This window comes from Triticum aestivum, chromosome 2B (genome assembly GCF_018294505.1).
Source record: "Triticum aestivum cultivar Chinese Spring chromosome 2B, IWGSC CS RefSeq v2.1, whole genome shotgun sequence".
Classification (NCBI taxonomy): Eukaryota; Viridiplantae; Streptophyta; class Magnoliopsida; order Poales; family Poaceae; genus Triticum; species Triticum aestivum.
This window is the reverse complement of record NC_057798.1, coordinates 648,149,716-648,168,346: the sequence shown is the minus strand read 5'-3', so window position 1 is coordinate 648,168,346 and position 18,631 is coordinate 648,149,716. Positions and strand designations below refer to the sequence as shown.

At 45.7% G+C, this 18,631-nt stretch overlaps 1 protein-coding gene across 2 annotated transcripts; it reads right to left on the bottom strand.

The window, feature by feature from the left end:
* Window positions 1–1,337: 1,337 nt before the first annotated feature.
* Window positions 1,338–7,982, bottom strand: LOC123046486 (probable potassium transporter 15). Of its 2 annotated transcripts, none has more exons than XM_044469868.1 (10): window positions 7,509–7,982; window positions 5,597–5,825; window positions 5,244–5,498; window positions 5,061–5,111; window positions 4,705–4,965; window positions 4,302–4,354; window positions 3,986–4,100; window positions 3,598–3,852; window positions 2,971–3,493; window positions 1,338–2,290 (listed from the first exon to the last, which is right to left on the bottom strand). In XM_044469868.1, the coding sequence occupies exons 1-10, from the start codon at window positions 7,818–7,820 to the stop codon at window positions 1,774–1,776; spliced, it is 2,571 nt and encodes an 856-aa protein (XP_044325803.1). In that variant the 5' UTR covers window positions 7,821–7,982; the 3' UTR covers window positions 1,338–1,773. The 2 variants fall into 2 exon arrangements, with proteins under 2 accessions (XP_044325803.1, XP_044325804.1); XM_044469869.1 differs by having other exon boundaries at window positions 5,597–5,822.
* Window positions 7,983–18,631: the final 10,649 nt, after the last annotated feature.

Here is an 18,631-nt window from a genome sequence, read left to right as displayed (position 1 = left end):
AAAGAAAATCATACCTTGTGGGCATTTCATCAAACACGCATCAGCCGCCGGCGCAACAAATTGCGAGCTATCTGGTGCTTCGGGCGGAGGAGGCACGGCCGGACGCACTGCTGGATTCTTCTTCATGCGCCTAGAAGCGTCGTCCACTTTCCTCTTCTTTTGGGCCGCCGTCGTCGCCGCCGTCATCGGTCGGTTGGAGATGGAGCTCCATGGCTTTGCGGTGGGCGGTGGCGCGACGTCACCCTGCGAGTTCGTCTGGGGCACCATGAAGAGACCGCGCACGAGACATGTGCGGTTGGAGATGGAGCTCCATGGCTTTGCGGTGGGCGGTGGCGCGACGTCACCCTGCGAGTTCGTCTGGGGCACCATGAAGAGACCGCGCGCGAGACATGTGCGGCGCCGGCGGCGAAGCCGGAGGTCAACCCCGCGCTAGGGTTTGCGGCGACGGTGGAGGGTCGCGTTTGTAGGGAGGGGTTGGGGGATGTCGGCGCGGCCGTCCATCGCTGAAATTTCGCCGGCAGCGGCACGGGGCGGGGCGAAGGCGGGCGCGGCCGGAGAGTTCGGGGCTGCAGTTGCTCGCTCGCGCGCAAATGTCCGCCGTCCAGTGCGCGGGAGCTGGCGCACCAAATACACAACGCGCGATGCAGATTTTCCCAACGCATTAACCTTGTTTACCGCAAGCGGGATTATAGCGCGGCTGCTGGAGCGCTACTTTCTGTCGCGTGCGCCCTATATAGCTGTTTTATCCAGCGCGGCTTATTTAGCGCATCTGTTGGAGATGCTCTTATAAACTGTACCAATTATATTCTTCTTATGGAAATTCTGGGAACCTTTTGCGCTCTCAAAGTGGTTCTTCGGAAAAAACAGAATGCTTCAGGGGTGGCTACTGCGCAGGACAATGACTCCCAGCCGGTGTGACTGGACACCGGGTAGAAATTTGGTTTTTGTTATATGTAGTCCGTATTTTGGGCTTGCACACCCGAAAAAATTAATGTTGGACACCGGTTGAAAAATTGGGGCGAGGAAGAGACATGCAGCGAGGATGACACCTTCAGCCGTATGGCCAGGTCTTTGCCCCTACCTTCTCCCAGCCACTTGTTGCCAGCGATTCTGCTCAACACAATGATTAATGGAATAAAATGTTCCAAGTTAAAAAAAAAGGTGCCACGAAGAAAGGAAAAACTCCAGACACCACAAGGATGACACCATCGCCAGTGGCAAGGACAGAACACATATTCACACACTCATCACTAATTTAAAACACAAAAACTAAAACGTACTCCCTCCCATCCACATTAATTGTCGCAGATTTAGTGCAACTTTGTGCTAAGTGCAGATGAGAAAAGGTAAGGATAAAGCATCAGCACTGCTCGATGGCTGTAAAAATGTACATATGTATATGTAATATATATGACCTAACGATCCTTTTCAGCTAGCACTCTGCATTTTGCAAACAACAAAACTGGCCCCACAGAATCGAAGGAGCACGCAACAATCTGCTGCACAAGGGAAATATACAGGTTAAATACATCATCGTGTGATGTGCCTGCCTGCTGCCACAATGCCGGCTGCGTTTCGACGCAGTACAAAACTTACAGGAGACATGTGCTCCTACTGTCCTAGCCATCACCTTCTGAATAAAGCCAGGAAAGTTAAGCATTTGCCTTCCGGCAATCACCATTGTTGTTCCTTTATATATGGTTAGTGTGATCTCTACTGGATAAGTAGATTGCCATGAAGAAAACAACTGTGCTGAAGCAGTAGGTTCCGCATTCAGACATAAGAGGTCAAGCGCACCTGCAGCAGGTTCGAGTGTGGGATGCTCATCGACACAATCGCCCTGCGGCAGTTGTTCCTCAGGAACGCGAAAAAATAGTTTATGATCAACTTCTTGAAGAACCATGAGTCCTTCCTGGCTTTGACGATGGGGTTGTCGATGAGATACACGGCTCCAGATTCCTTCGCCTGTTTGATGAATGCGAGCTCCAGCTCAAGGTTCTGTGTGTAATCCAACCCAGGATCTTGAGGCGTTGAGCAACTGGGTGTTTCAGGAATCGTGTCTACTGAAGGCGTAAAGTCCACCAGGAGAGGGGCATCGAGTGAGTACATGCTGCCGTTTGGTGCAGTGATTATCTGTCCAGGGGTTGAAGGCTCCTCATCGGAGTCGACATCATCTTCACTCTGTAGGGACAACTCTACAGCCTCCCGCTGTATGAACTTTTCAAGGCCTTCTATCAGAAGGCGCTCAAATGTGTTATGGTGCTCCTGTTTCTTGTCTTTGTACCCGTATCTGTGCATTATCAAGTTAGCATCATAAGAAACTTTTAGAGTTGATTCCATAGACTGAAGCAAGCTCTCAGAATCTCGCCAACAGTTCATACTTGATGGTATGTACACCAACTTTGCATGACAATTAAAAAACAATCAATCAATGCTCGTCAATGTACATGAAGATACAAGATATGGTGGCACAACAAACTATACGACTAATTCATTAAAATCACAGTACTTTTTGCGTTCTACCAATTTTTTTAATTCTCGCAAGCAAAATAAGTGTGTCAAGCCCTTTGGTAACAAATGTATTAGTGTAGGAATAATCATGGATCAAAGCAAATCAAATTTAAAAAACCCGGAGCAAGCCTGTGGTAACCAGGCGCTTACCGACCAGTTATTGGACTATTCTGATTTGGCATTTCTTACTTCATTTTCTTTGCGGTTGTATGAGAGTTGAACATAATATGGAACCTACCATTTTAAGCTAGTAGGACCACTAACTGGCTGTGTGATATTTTCAGTAGTAATGGGCGAAATTGGCACGAATGGAGAAAATCGCATTCATACCCTACATTTGGTAGTGCTAAGACCTATTACTACTATTTTGGAGAGGGGGGGGGGGGGGGATTAAAGGCATAGCAATAAACAACAGTTCCTGTAATTCAGATGGACCTAAACTAGAGTCCATCTACATACCTGGCAATACAGCGAAACATGTGATAGCCCCTTGTACAAACACGCTGGAAAAGAAACCTTTCACTTTGGGGAACCGCAGGCACTGGCACATTCCTGACGCACACGAATACGATTATTGAGTGGATAGCAGGGAGGGCGGTCAGAAAATGACCAAAAATTGCAGGAACTCCTGTCACTATCTCACTGTACACCAAGCCTAGTCCAGGCGCTCTCATTGTGCCAAGGTTGGGCCCCAGTTTTCTCATTAGATCTCTTGAAAGCTTCTGTTTGAGTTCACTGTCATACTTCAGTTTGGTTCCGTAGTTCCAGATGAACATAATCATGACAAGACCAGATGCAAAGACCAACAGTGCCCAACCTCCATCCCCAACACTACTCAGAGCTGATGAGAAGAAAATCAGCTCCAAGGATAGGAATGTGATAAGGAATGAGATGACCTTAATAATATTGGTTTCCCATATTAGAAGCATTATGAGTGTAACATAGACCGTGGCCATTATCATCACCCCAAGTTCAGCTATGGCTGTTCAAGATGGAACAGTGTTAGAGTGCAGAATACTGAAGCATTACAGCATATTGCATAAGCAGGAGTTAAACATAATAGCATATCCAGTGCAATACTATTACCATATGCATTCCCGACATCAGATGTGCTTCGGAAGAGCAGAATAAAGCCCAAACAAGAAGCCAGCAGAAACCAGTTTACGACTGGAATGTATATCTTAGCCATAAATTTTCGAGATGTATGGACAATTTTGAGCCGAGGAAAGCAACCAAGTGATATGGACTGCTTTAGGCATTGGAATATAGCAATCGTCATTGTCCTACTGGCAATCAGTGCAGCTAAATTAGCAAGCAAGAAAACAGGCCAGAAAGCATTCCCTGCATAGAGAATACAGTGTAACAAGTCAGTAATCGCAAATAGAATATTCACATCACATATGGAAGAACTGCTGATGGGGTTCATTCATAAGAAAATGAAAAGCACAGGCATATTCAGCCACATCCAACTTACCTGGAATAGATGCAAAGAAGATATGTTCAGGTGTCTTTTCGCTTGCAATGAGGAAAGCAGCTTGTCCTAAATAGGCCAAGACAAGGCAAGGAAGAACAAGAAGAACAAACATAAACTGCAAAGGAGAAACATGCTGGATATAAATATAATCAAGAGTAAATGAGTAGTGGATACATTAAGCAGATCCGAAATTTTATATAAAAATAATACTGAGTCTGAATGACTAAGAGTTTATAAGAAATGTTAGGTATATATAGAACATCATCTGCATAAAGTTCAAAACAGAAGTAACACTTCCATAAACTAATGATAATACCTGAACAAATCGTACAGGAAAGTGGCAAAGATTTGAAAAGATAGCCTCAGATCCTGCAGTATAGTTGGTAAACAAATCAGTTTCCTTTTTTTACCAAGACACTTAAAAAAAAGTTCTGAACCAACAGACTGCATTGTGAGACAACAGACAATCTAAATAAAAAAGGGCAGCCGGGTGCATGTAGCTCCCGCTTGCGCAGGGTCCGGGGAAGGGTCCGGAGAAGGCAACAGCTTTACCGCTGCGCCAAGGCTCCCCTTCCAGAAATACATCGTAAAAATTGTCTCAAAGTTAAAGCGCAACAGCAAAGTACACAACGGAAATCAAAAGAAAGAGGTGCACTTTGACAGTAAGAACATAAGGTAATCAAATGGTACTAACTGATTAGAGGTAAACTGACTTTTACCTGTTGCACACAAAAGACAACCAGCAAGGGAGAGCCAGGCCTGAAAGGGATTCCTCCCAAAATAATAAAAAATGTATAGAGGATTAAACGCCTTAAAAGCTCCCGATCCATATCTACTGAGATTGCATATGCCAATTCCTCCAAGGCAGCAAAACCATATCAGCAAACAAGGGCCAACTATAAATCCTATTTTGCTAGTGGCATATCTCTGTAGACTATACAGGACAATAAGAAGTGCAATTGAAATCATCACCACAACATCTGCAAATAATGTTTGATGGAATTAGGAAGAGAAACTAGCATAAATTATAAAATAAATAGCTTACTTTTGTTCCATTAAATAAAAGGAACTTCACCTTGTGAGGCCTTTGGTATCCCAACTTTCAAGCCGCTGACAGCAGACAGCACTATTCAATGATAAGAAAAATTAGTGGAGAAAATAGTCCGCATAAACTACAGTTGTAAAGAAAATAAACATGTTTTGTTCTTCAATTCTTTATGATGTACCACTGAACGTGTGTCAAGAAGAAGAAACAAACCTGACATTGCTGGTGTGATAACTCCATTGGATATAAACATGGCAGTCCCAAATAGTACTAAGCCTAAAAGTAACTTCTTCATCATGAGTGAAGATTCAAGTTTCTCCTTTACTTTTATGGACCTCTCAAGCTCATCTGTGGGAAGCTTGAGACGGAAACTTGACATCCTCTTCTCAGGCGGAGCTTGTACTTGGTTTGGAATGAGACTCACTTTTGCATTTCTACAAATTAAAGAATACATGGCAAATATACCACCTGTGGAGTCATAAAATAACTGAAGGATGTTAAGCCTGTAACATATCCCTGTATAATATTTTTTACCTTATTAACTCAATTCACAACCTCGAATATACCTTCACCATCATCATTAGCCCAAAGGACAACCAAGACATACTTCACCAATGGCATCAAAATCAGAGTATACAGAACTAGTGAGAGTGCTCCCAGAACATCCTCCTCCTCAAGAATAGGGTACTTGTTGAACATGACATCAAATGTATACAGTGGACTTATTCCAATATCTCCGAAAACCACAGCAAGAGTCTGAAGAGCAAGAAATACTGTCCTGCCAAAATCGAACTGCTGCACACGTAAATGAAATAACTGAACCATGCGACAGATAATGAAGGAAACATGATAAGAAAATATATATTCTTTATTAAAACGGTGAGGACATTACTATCTACATGCATTTAATTTCGTACAACTGTCAACAATGACTATCCCATAGATCGCTCTCCACAAAGATATTCTGCTGATGAAATTTTCAACTCTTATGGTTCATCTCATAATTAAACACATCTCCCACCTGGGAAAATATACATTTCTTTTGATGATATGACTTCAGTTATGGTTACTCAATAGATGAAGTCACTCGAAAAAAAAGGTGAAGTTATTCGCACACCGACCTGATAAATTGTTGAAAACCATAACAGTAGCCTATAATTTTAGCTTTCGTACTAACACCCATCTATTTTACTACTGCATCGAAAATGCCCTGCACTGTCTCCAATGCGGTTGATTGGAATGATGAAGGTAAAATGTAAAAGATTTTGTTTGCTATGCAAGACAGCAGGGTGGTAATATTAGGGCGGAAGGGGGAGGGGGGCCTTGAGATGGCATCACTAAGCACTTTGAACTCATCCTTTTTACTAGGGAACTTTGCATGCATCTGGGTGTAGCTTGTCACCAAAATATTATGTTTAAGGAGAAATCCAATTCTGTAATTTGAAACAAGGGATAATGTGACTCTCCGAGGTCTGATAGGTTGCCAGCAAAAAATTATGTTCAAGGAGAAATCCAATTCTCTAATTTGAAAGGGAGAAAACGTGACTCTTCGAGGTCTTTGGCGTTGAATTGGAATCTCGTTTTCATGTCAGAAGTTTATAGTTGGGCAGATTTGTTCAATACCTGCTTTAAATCTTCCATAGCAAGCATAGACAATTTTTTAGTAGGATTGGACTTTTGCATTGGAGAGACTACAGGTACTTGCATTGGACAAGGTAAGAGGTACTTGCATTAGACAAGGTAAGAGGTACTTGCATTGGACAAGGTATCTTTAATTAAAAAGAGGTACTTGCATTGGACAAGGTATCTTTAATTATGACGTTTGAAGTTTGATGATTGCCCGTATTCTCGCTTTAACCACCCACAGGGCTGGAAGGGGTTTCTGCATTGAACATACACTTTTATGGAAGAGAAGTGGTCTGATTTACATAACAGATGGAGGCAAACATTGGCTCCGGCAAGATTAGTAGCAGTTTACTGGTTCACTTTTATGTAGAAGTTATGTCATGTATGAGCAGATTGGGTGGGTAATGGGTCACAAGAATATCAACAGTGCATGTAAGTGATACGGAATTAACTCATTAAATAACTATTGTTCCCATTCATGCACAAGAAAATGGTCACAAATAACGTGCGCGCACGTAATCACCATTCCCGCCGCGTCCTGATTACCAGTCTCAATGTTACGGAAACGAAACATGGATGAAGGAACACAACAATTGATGTTTCTGATCGAACACATTATGTGTTTAATCCCCTTTCCCGAGCAACGATCTGCAAATTATTGTTTCTTCAATCCAATGGCAAACGCCGAAGCTAATCAAAATCGGCAGCAGCCGGTGATCACCACTCTCATGACATCATTCCACGGGCGCGGCAAGAACAGCGCGCGTCGAACACCCCTCCGCACACGCAATCAAACGAGACCAGGAGGGAAAACAGGCAGGGGGGGTGGGGGGGAGCAGAGCGGGCGCTCACCTCGGGGTCCTCGAGCGGCTGCGCGCCGGAGACCTCGTTGCCCTCGACGTCGAACCAGTCGACGGTGGGCACGGTGCGGATCAGGCGCTGCCTGGCCTCCCTCTGCTCCTCGTCCTCGTCCTCGTACTCGCCGTTGTCCTCCTCGGACTCGGACTCGAAGCTGCCGCCCCTGCCCGCCGCCCCGACGGCCGCGGGGCCCCCCGCCCCGCGGCCCTCCAGCTCGTCGTCCTCCTCCTCCCCCGCGGACACCCAGCGCCACTCCATGGAGGGCGCCTTCCGCATGCCGGCCGCCGCCGACGACTCGGCCGCCATTCCCGCCAGGCCGTGGCCTCGATCAGATCGAGAGACGAGAGGACGGGGCAGCGGCAGGGAAATCCGGAGGCGGAGAAGAAAATTGGCTCCGTTCCGTCGTTGCGTGTCGCGAGGTGGGATGTTCGGGGCGTAGTGGAATGGGCAGAGGGGAGAGCGTCAAAACCGGGAAGCGGGTGCGAATGGTGGTGGAGTGGAGCGAGCGGCTTGGCTCGCGCGGGGGGGGGGGGGGGGGGGGGGTGGGGTGCCACCACGTGCGGACCACATGACCAGATCCAATCTCCCTCCCTCTCTTTCTTTCTCTCTTTTCGTCGATGATTTTTAGATTCTCACTGAAAGCATTTTATTTAGATTCTTATTGAAAGTGTACCGCATTTAGGGTCATGTTCGGGACACATGGTTACATAAGCTAAATTCTTTCCAAGAGGAAATTACACAAACCGCTAACTATTGGTGATGGTTTTACACTATAGGTTTGTTGTACAAAACGCCATACAGTGGTGTAATCTGTTGCAGCTAGGTCTAATCCAACGTCAGGTATGTTGATTTGATTTTTATAGGAGGACCCCGCTTGTAAGTGCACGCGTGATAAGAAAACCGACCATCAATTGACCAGGTTATCATGGGAATGTTCGATGGCTCGGTTTTTCTAATTTAACATTCTCAGTAAAAGGAAAAAAAGACAGTAAATCATACTATACCCAATACTACTCTTGAAAAATTCAACAGAATTGGACAAAAGGTTTTTTAGTTAGACTGCTGATGTGGCCTTTTTTTTTTGCCACCCATGCACTTACCAATGAGATTCACTTGTCAAAAATTATGTACAACTACCTAAATGCTGGATTAGACTTAGCTACAACAGATAACACCAATATCTGGTGTTTTGTGCAGCAAACCAATACAATAGGTTCTCTGCAAAATCAAGAACAATAGTTGGTGATATAAAAAAATTGTGCAATTACCTCTGCTTCTGAGGATCCATTTCAAAATAGTACTTCACATATTAGCTTTAGTTAGGACAAGCCTTTGGCAGTCAATTACACTATTGTAGATTTTGTGATACAAAATTGTAATCACGGACAAGCAATTTGGAATCCGGATTCAAGGACATCAATTGTATGTCACATAAGTATATACTAACAGAGTAACTGCGGTCAAATGCTTGTTCTAACAAATATTAGTATGTAAAAAAATATAAACCGTAGGAGTGTTAAAATTTACGCACACTTTTATAAAGAAGTGGAGGAAGTCATACGTCCAACTCTAGACCAGTGGCAGAGGTAGTGGGTGGTCTTGGCCCACCCTAAGATTTGGAAACAACTTTTATACAATAGGAAAAAGCTAAAAAAATAGCACTACTGGCCCACCCCTTGCCCGTGGGCTAGGTCCGCCACCGTCTGGACTGGTCGAACTCTTGAGTGCCATCTCTAAGTGGCTATTCCTATATCGAATCGACTACATCCAACTGTGTTAGAGAGCGTTGCTTCTCTACTTTTATGGTGTTTGAAACTGGTTGATTCAACTCATAATCAACATCTTTCTGTGGCAGCTCAATTCGGATAGACTTTCTCGAGAAAATCAAATTCTTCAAAGGTGTGGCCTTGTGATGGCAAGCATGCCATTCATGGTGATTTCGAAGACGCAAATCACATATTTTCTCCTACTACATTGTCAAATCTATGTAGAGCTATAGCATGAAACAATAAAAAAGTGTAGATACGTCTCAAACCTATCAGGTATTTATACATGTGGAGGGACTAGCCGTTTTAGGGCTAAAATAGCATGGCCGGACATTGTCGGCGTTCAGGGAACGGGGGTACCCAGACTTGCCTGCTTGCGGCCCACGGCGTGGCTCCATCGACGGCCTGGTATGGGCCAGCTTCGACATCAACAACTCAAGACCCTCGCAAGGCACGACACCAAGACCTCCAAAGAGAGCAGCCTCCTCGGGCTGGCTCCTAAGGAGCGGAGATTTCTATGCAAGGCTCACCTCGTGAGGTTCGGATGACGTGAGCCATGGCGACCAAGGCCATGCGGGCGCCAGTAGGAGCGGTGTACCAATTTCCTCTTTGGTGCTAAGGAGGCAAGCACAGGCACGGGGTCCCGAGAATTCAGCCAAAGGTTTCCATTCCCATGCAACGAGAGCAAGACCGCCAGGACGGCAGGACGGAGGTCATCACCGAGTCCACCATGGCGTTACTGCTAGAGGCTTTTGCAGGTGAGGACCACTTTCGTCAGGATAAGATGTACCAGTTGTCCCCCTTCAAATTTGGTCGTTGTGGGATCCCTTCCCACCTTCATTTGGGAAGAGGACCAAGGCCACTATAAATAAGACTTAGCCACCACCATAGGGGGGATCGAATCCATTCCACCCTCACCAGCTCGCTCAAGCTCAAGAACACACCTCCTGAGGTTGTTCTCCAATGTACTAGTTCATCCTCAGCCCTTCAAGACCAATACACCACAAAGCAGGAGTAGGGTTTACACCGCAAGGAGGCCCGAACCTAGGTAAACTGTCGTGTCCCATTTCCTTCGAGTTCGTCGTGCTAGGCTGAGAGATTGGCGAGTAGGCAGACTGGTCAGGTTGAGTTCTTCGCACGCACCCCAGAGTTTGAACCTCTCAAGGGTTTGCGAAACCCGAAATCTGACATTTGGCACGCCAGGTAGGGGCGCGTCGAAGATCCACCGCTCCGTCCGCTGCGCTCTGCTGCCGGCTCTCATGGCAGGCGCTCCTCCATCGACCGGATCAACGCGCACCTTCGGAGGAGCCATGGGCCTCCGGGCTTTCACCCTCGCCCTACGACAGGTGCAGTGGCCACCCAAGTTCATGCCGAAGTTGCCGCCCCGCTACAACGATGAAGGAAATATGCCCTAGAGGCAATAATAAAGTTATTATTTATTTCCTTATTTCATGATAAATGTTTATTATTCATGCTAGAATTGTATTAACCGAAAACATAATACATGTGCGAATATATAGACAAACATAGTGTCACTAGTATGCCTCTACTTGACTAGCTCGTTAATCAAAGATGGTTAAGTTTCCTAACCATAGACATGAGTTATCATTTGATTAACGGGATCACATCATTAGGAGAATGACGTGATTGACTTAACCCATTCCATTAGCTTAGCACTTGATTGTTTAGTATGTTGCTATTGCTTTCTTCATGACTTATACATGTTCCTATAACTATGAGATTATACAACTCCCGTTTACCGAAGGAACACTTTGTGTGCTACCAAACGTCACAATGTAACTGGGTGATTATAAAGGTGCTCTACAGGTGTCTCCGAAGGTACTTGTTGGGTTAGCGTATTTCGAGATTAGGATTTGTCACTCAGATTGTAGGGGAGGTATCTCTGGGCCCACTCGGTAGTGCACATCACTATAAGCCTTCCTAGCATTGTAACTAATAAGTTAGTTACAAGATGATGTATTATGGAACGAGTAAAGAGAGTTGCCGGTAGCGAGATTGAACTAGGTATTGAGATACCGACGATCGAATCTCGGGCAAGTAACATACCGATGACAAAGGGAACAACGTATGTTGTTATGCGGTTTGACCGATAAAGATCTTTGTAGAATATGTGGGAGCCAATATGAGCATCCAGGTTCCACTATTGGTTATTGACCGCCACTATTGGTTATTGACCGGAGACGTGTCTCGATCATGTCTACATAGTTCTCGAATCCGTAGGGTCCACACGCTTAAAGTTCGATGATGGTTATATTATGAGTTTATGTGTTTTGATGTACTGAAGGTAGTTCGGAGTACCGGATGAGATCGGGGACATGAAGAGGAGTCTCGAAATGGTCGAGACGTAAAGATCGATATATTGGACGACTATATTCGGACATCGGAAAGGTTTTGAGTGATTCGGGTATTTATCGGAGTGCCGGGGGGTTATCAGAAACCCCGGGGGGGGGGGGACTATTGGGCCTACATGGGCCATAGGGAAGAGGGAAGGCATCCCACAAGGGGCAGATGCGCTCCCTCCCTGTAGGGGGTCCGAATTGGACTAAGGAGGGGTGCGCCCCCCCTTTCCTTCTCCTTCCTTCCCCCTTCCTTTTCCTAGTTGGACTAGGAGGGGAGTTACTCCTACTAGGAGGAGAACTCCTCCCCTCCTTGATGCGCCCCAAGGCTAGCCGGCCTCCCCCCTTGCTCCTTTATATACGGGGGCAGGGGGGCACCTCTAGACACAACAATTGATCCATTGGATCTCTTAGCCGTGTGTGGTGCCCCCCTCCATGATAATCCACCTCGATAATATCATAGCGGTGCTTAGGCGAAGCCCTACGTCGGTAGAACATCATCATCGTCACCACACCGTCGTGTTGACGGAACTCTCCCTCAAAGCTCGGCTGGATCGGAGTTCGAGGGACGTCATCGAGTTGAACGTGTGCAGAACTCGGAGGTGTCGTGCGTTCGGTACTTGATCGGTCGGATAGTGAAGACGTATGACTACATCAACCGCGTTGTGCTAACGCTTCCGCTTTCATTCTATGAGGGTACGTGGACACACTCTCCCTTCTCGTTGCTATGCATCACCATGATCTTGCGTGTGCGTAGGATTTTTTTTGAAATTACTACGTTCCCCAACAGTGGCATCCGAGCCTGGTTTTATGCGTAGATGTTATATGCACGAGTAGAACACAAGTGAGGTGTGGGCGATACAAGTCATACTGCTTACCAGCATGTCATATTTTGGTTCAGCGGTATTGTTGGATGAAGCGGCCCGGACCGACATTACGCGTACGCTTACATGAGATTGGTTCTACCGACGTGCTTTGTACATAGGTGGCTGGCGGGTGTCAGTTTCTCCAACTTTAGTTGAACCGAGTGTGGCTACGCCCGGTTCTTGAGAAGGTTAAAACATCACTAACTTGACGAACTATCATTGTGGTTTTGATGCATAGGTAAGAATGGTTCTTGCCTAGCCCGTAGCAGCCACGTAAAACTTGCAACAACAAAGTAGAGGACGTCTAAATTGTTTTTGCAGGGCATGTTGTGATGTGATATGGTCAAGACGTGATGCTATATTTTATCGTATGAGATGATCATGTTTTGTAACAAAGTTATCGGCAACTGGCAGGAGCCATATGGTTGTCGCTTTATTGTATGCAATGCAATCGCCCTGTAATTGCTTTACTTTATCACTAAGCGGTAGCGATAGTCGTAGAAGCAATATTTGGCGAGACGACAACGATGCTACGATGGAGATCAAGGTGTCGCGCCAGTGACGATGGTGATCATGATGGTGCTTCGGAGGTGGAGATCACAAGCACAAGATGATGATGGCCATATCATATCACTTATATTGATATCATGTGATGTTTATCCTTTATGCATCTTATTTTGCTTTGATTGACGGTAGCATTATAAGATGATCTCTCACTAAATTTCAAGGTAAAAATGTTCTCCCTGAGTATGCACCGTTGCCAAAGTTCGTCGTGCCGAGACACCACGTGATGATCGGGTGTGATAAGCTCTACGTTCATCTACAACAGTCGCAAGCCAGTTTTGCACATGCAGAATAATCGGGTTAAACTTGACGAGCCTAGCATATGCAGATATGGCCTCGGAACACTGAGACCGAAAGGTCGAGCATGAATTATATAGTAGATATGATCAACATAGTGATGTTCACCATTGAAAACTACTCCATTTCACGTGATGATCGGTTATGGTTTAGTTGATTTGGATCACGTGATCACTTAGATGATTAGAGAGATGTCTATCTACGTGGGAGTTCTTAAGTAATATGATTAATTAAACTTAAATTTATCATGAACTTAGTCCTGGTAGTATTTTGCAAATTATATTGTAGATCAATAGCTCGCGTTGTTGCTTTCATATGTTTATTTTGATATGTTCCTAGAGAAAATTGTGTTGAAAGATGTTAGTAGCAATGATGCGGATTGGATCCGTGATCTGAGGATTGTCCTCATTACTGCACAGAAGAATTATGTCCTTGATGCACCGTTAGGTGACGGACCTATTGCAGGAGCAGATACAGACGTTATGAACGTTTGGCTAGCTCAATATGACGAGTACTTGATAGTTTAGTGCACCATGCTTAACGGCATAGAATCGGGACTTCAAAGACGTTTTGAACGTCATGGACCATATGAGATGTTCTAGAAGTTGAAGTTAATATTTCAAGCAAATACCCGAGTTGAGAGATATGAAGTCTCCAACAAGTTCTATAGCTAAAAGATGGAGAGAATATCTCAAGCAGTGAGCATGTGCTCAGATTATCTGGGTACTACAATCGCTTGAATCAAGTGGGAGTTAATCTTCCGGGTAAGATAGTGATTGATAGAGTTCTCTAGTCACCATCACCAAGTTAGTAGAACTTCGTGATGAACTATAGTATGCAAGGGATGAAGAAAACGATTTCTGAGCTCTTCGTGATGCTGAAATCGACGAAAGGTAGAAATCAAGAAAAGCATCAAGTGTTGATGGTTGACAAGACCACTAGTTTCAAGAAAAAAGGGCAAAGGGAAGAAGGGGAACTTCAAGAAGAACGGCAAGCAAGTTGCTGCTCAAGTGAAGAAACCCAAGTCTGGACCTAAGCCTGAGACTAAGTGCTTCTACTGCAAAGGGACTGGTCACTGGAAGCGGAACTGCCCCAAGTATTTGGCGGATAAGAAGGATGGCAAAGTGAACAAAGGTATATTTGATATACAGATTATTGATGTGTATTTTACTAGGGTTCATAGCAACCCCTCGGTATTTGATACTGGTTCAGTTGCTAAGAGTAGTAACTCAAAACGGGAGTTGCAGAATGAACAGAGACTAGTTAAAGGTGAAGTGACGATGTGTGTTGGAAATGGTTCCAAGATTGATATGATCATCATCGCACACTCCCTATACTTTCGGGATTAGTGTTGAAACTAAATAAGTGTTATTTGGTGTTTGCGTTGAGCATGAATAGGATTTGATCATGTTTATTGTAATATGGTTATTCATTTAAGTTAGAGAATAATTGGTGTTCTGTTTACATGAATAAGACCTTCTATTGTCATACACCCAATGAAAATGGTTTGTTGGATCTCGATCGTAGTGATACACATATTCATAATATTGAAGCCAAAAGATGCAAAGTTAATAATGATAGTACAACTTATTTGTGGCACTGTCGTTTAGGTCATATTGGTGTAAAGCGCATGATGAAACTCCATGGTAATGGGATTTTTGAATCACTTGATTATGAATCACTTGATGCTTGCGAACCATGCCCTATGGGCAAGATGACTAAGACTCCGTTCTCCGGAACAATGGAGAAATCAACTGAATTATTGGAAATAATACATACTGATGTATGCAGTGTTGAAGCTCACGGCAAGTATCGTTATTTTCTGACCTTCACAGATGATTTGAGCAGATATAGGTATATCTACTTAATGAAACACAAGTCTGAAACATTTGAAACGTTCAAAGAATTTCAGAGTGAAGTGAAGAATCTTTGTAACAAGAAAATTAAGTTTCTACAATTTGATCGCAGAGGCGAATATTTGAGTTACGAGTTTGGTCTTCAATTAAAAGAATGTGGAATAGTTTCACAAACTCATGCCACCTGGAACACCACATCATAATGGTGTGTCCGAACGTCATAACCGTACTTTATTGGATATAGTGCAATCTATGATGTCTCTTATCGATTTACCACTATCGTTTTGGGGTTATGCGTTAGAGACAGCTGCATTCACGTTAAATAGGGCACCGTCAAAATCCGTTGAGCCGATACAGTATGAACTATGGTTTAGCAAGAAACCTAAACTGTCGTTTCTTAAAGTTTGGGGTTGCGATGCTTATGTGAAAAAGTTTCAGCATGATAAGTGTTGGGGATATAACTATTGAGTATAAACCGCCTAGGAGGGCTTTACCCTCAACCGTATTGAAGCCCATGAAGACTCAGAAGATGGCGTTTTACTATGAAGCTTAGAGGCCCGGAGCCCAAAGGCGGATTAGGGCCCATAATAGCAAACCGCCATGGTTATGTAAACTTGTGTTGTAAGTTAGGAAAGGAGAGACCGAGCCGAACCCTTGTATGAGTCGGCCTCGGGACTCTGTAGACCGACCGGGCGTCAACCTGTGTATATAAAGGGACGACCCGGCGGCGGTTCATGGACGACAGACAACAACTCGAGACTCGGGCAAAGCGTATTTGCTCCCTGATTATCGAAACCCAATCAATCCCATCACAACTAGACATAGGATTTTACCTTCATCGAAGGGGCCGAACTAGTATAAAACTCCCATGTCCTTTGTCCGGTTTAACCCCTTCAAGCTAACCCGTAGCGATGGCTCCACGACTAAGTCCTTCCATGAGGACATCTGACGTGTTAATTCCACGACAGTTGGCGCCCACCGTGGGGCTATCACACGATGGTCTTGAGTTCTTGAAGGGCTGCTCTGAAGGACTTAAGGGGTACATGTTCGGCCGGATGACCAAGAGTCGTTGCGATAAGCTCTACATCGACGACGAAGGATGGGGCCCCGAGGCCGGCTCAATCGAGTATGGATACCGGGTCCCCTTTGGCGGAATTCACGTCTTCATTGGCAAGATCGGTGAACCGGGCCCTGAGCCGGACATCTACACCGACCTCGTCGAGACGGCTCAGCGTGCAAGCCCTGCCCGGGTGAAACCCGCCATGAAGCGTGCGTTCATAGGATGTGTCCATGGGATCGGATCAGAACCGTTGTCTGAAGGCGAGATGGTTATTTATTCCAATGACGAGTCGTCCACTGGTGAAACCGAGTCCCTGTACCAAGTTCAGGATGGTGAGTTCGAAGGATATTCCGATGGTAACAGTATTCCGGACCTCCTTGAACCGCCAAGTCGGGTTGCTGTTTTCATGGCCAGAACACAGCCCACTCTGCAGTCTTCGTCCACAGCAGCAATGAATATCGGATCAGCAGCCGCGGTAGGAGGCCCGGCGCGCCGACCGGCTCAAGTCCTCTCCGGTTTGATGGATTCCTAGGCTACCTTATTGACCACGACAGTTACCCCGGAGACGCAGGATCAGCATAATGCGAATATTGCGAACCTAAAGGACCAGATAACACAGGCCAAGGTGGATCTAGCAACGGAGGACGCTAGGTTGGCTGAAGAACGGGCCGCTTTGGATGCCCAGTCACAGCAAATACAGGCGCAGAACTACCGACTCCTGTTGGATCAGAATGCAACACATGATGTAATGCGGAGAAAGTATCTGTCACGTCTGTCATCAGTCTTCGAGGGAGTGAATCTCTTCAACACACCCGGGGCTAGGCCGAGTAATCCGGTAGCTGCAAACCGGACTGACGCACCAAGGGCAGCACCGGATCAACCACGGACGATGGAACCACCTCGAGGAATAGATAACCCGCCGCAATACGTACCTACTCCGCCGGGTCACTTCTCGAGTCCTTTGGACAATATGATTGCCGCAGCATCTTGCTTGGCAGCTATTCCGATGGAGGGCGATTCACTGGCAGCAATTGAGACACGGCGGTCCAGGGATCTTCTTCAAACCGCCGTGGTGCAGCAGCAGGCTTATTCCTACAGCCGGGATAGAATTCATTCAACTCCCCGTTCGAGCAAAAGTTACAGCAGACACATGGATGAACCAGAAGTGTCTAGCAGTGCACGGCACCGGAATATCACCCAAAGACCCAATCTTGCACGTGGGGAAGTAAATGCTCAGGACGTGGTGGATAACGGTGGGGCACGAAGGGAGGCCGCTTTGGCAGCACAGCATACGGGTCGTTATCAACCCGCCCCGGTTCAACCCGCGGCGTCAGTAGACCGTGGTACCGGGGTAGCTTTCAGCTCCTAGGGAGTGCCTTATCTCATTCTGGCTCTACGCAATTGCGACTGCCTAAAGATTTCAAGGGTCCACGTAAGGTGCCAAATTACACGACGGATGAACCGCCTAAGGCATGGGTCGAAATTTATGAGATGGCAATGGAGATGCTGGACGTGGATGAAGCGGCTTGTGCAAAGTATTTCACGATGATGTTGGAAGGGACAGACCGTACTTGGTTGAAAAACTTACCAGCTAACTCCATCGAATCATGGGACCAGTTGAAGGCCCGGTTTATAGCCAATTTCAAAGACACCTGCAAATAGCCCATGTCTATTGTGGATCTGGATGCCTGTGTTCAAGGGGAGAACGAGTCAACCACTCATTAGGTGCGCCGGGTTTCAGAAGTTTTGCATTCTTCAGACCGGATTAACGCTGGTCAGGCAATCATCACTCTGGAATGCAATTGCCGGTTTAAGTCACTAAAGATGAAGTTGGGACGGCTCAAGCACCACTGCGATGACTTGGTCACCCTTATGGCCGCTTTGGTCAAGTATGCCGATTCTGATAATACCAAGGATCCCGATTCTGATGAGGAGAAACCAGATAAGGGAAAGAAGAACGGCGGTGCAAAGGGATAGCAGCACAACCAAGGAGGCCATGGGAATAATGGTAAGCGTAAGGCGGATTCAGATTTTGTGGCTAACGCTAATGTGCAGCGTCGTAAGGGTAAACCGCCCCAGCACGGCGGCGGAATGAATCTGGAGCGCTTGTTGAACTAGCCCTGCCCAAAGCATGGGACCAAGGAAGTTCCTGCAACGCATCTCTGGAAGGATTGTCACATTATGAAGGAGTTCAAAAACTCTGATCTTTTCCGGTATGATCAGGGTCCATCAGGCGGTTCAGGTCCAGGTTTTCAGGGTGGCGGCGGTTCCAACTCTGGATTTCAGAATAATCAGGGCAACTAGAATAACCAAGGTGGTAATAACCAGCAGAATAATCAAGGAAATCAGCA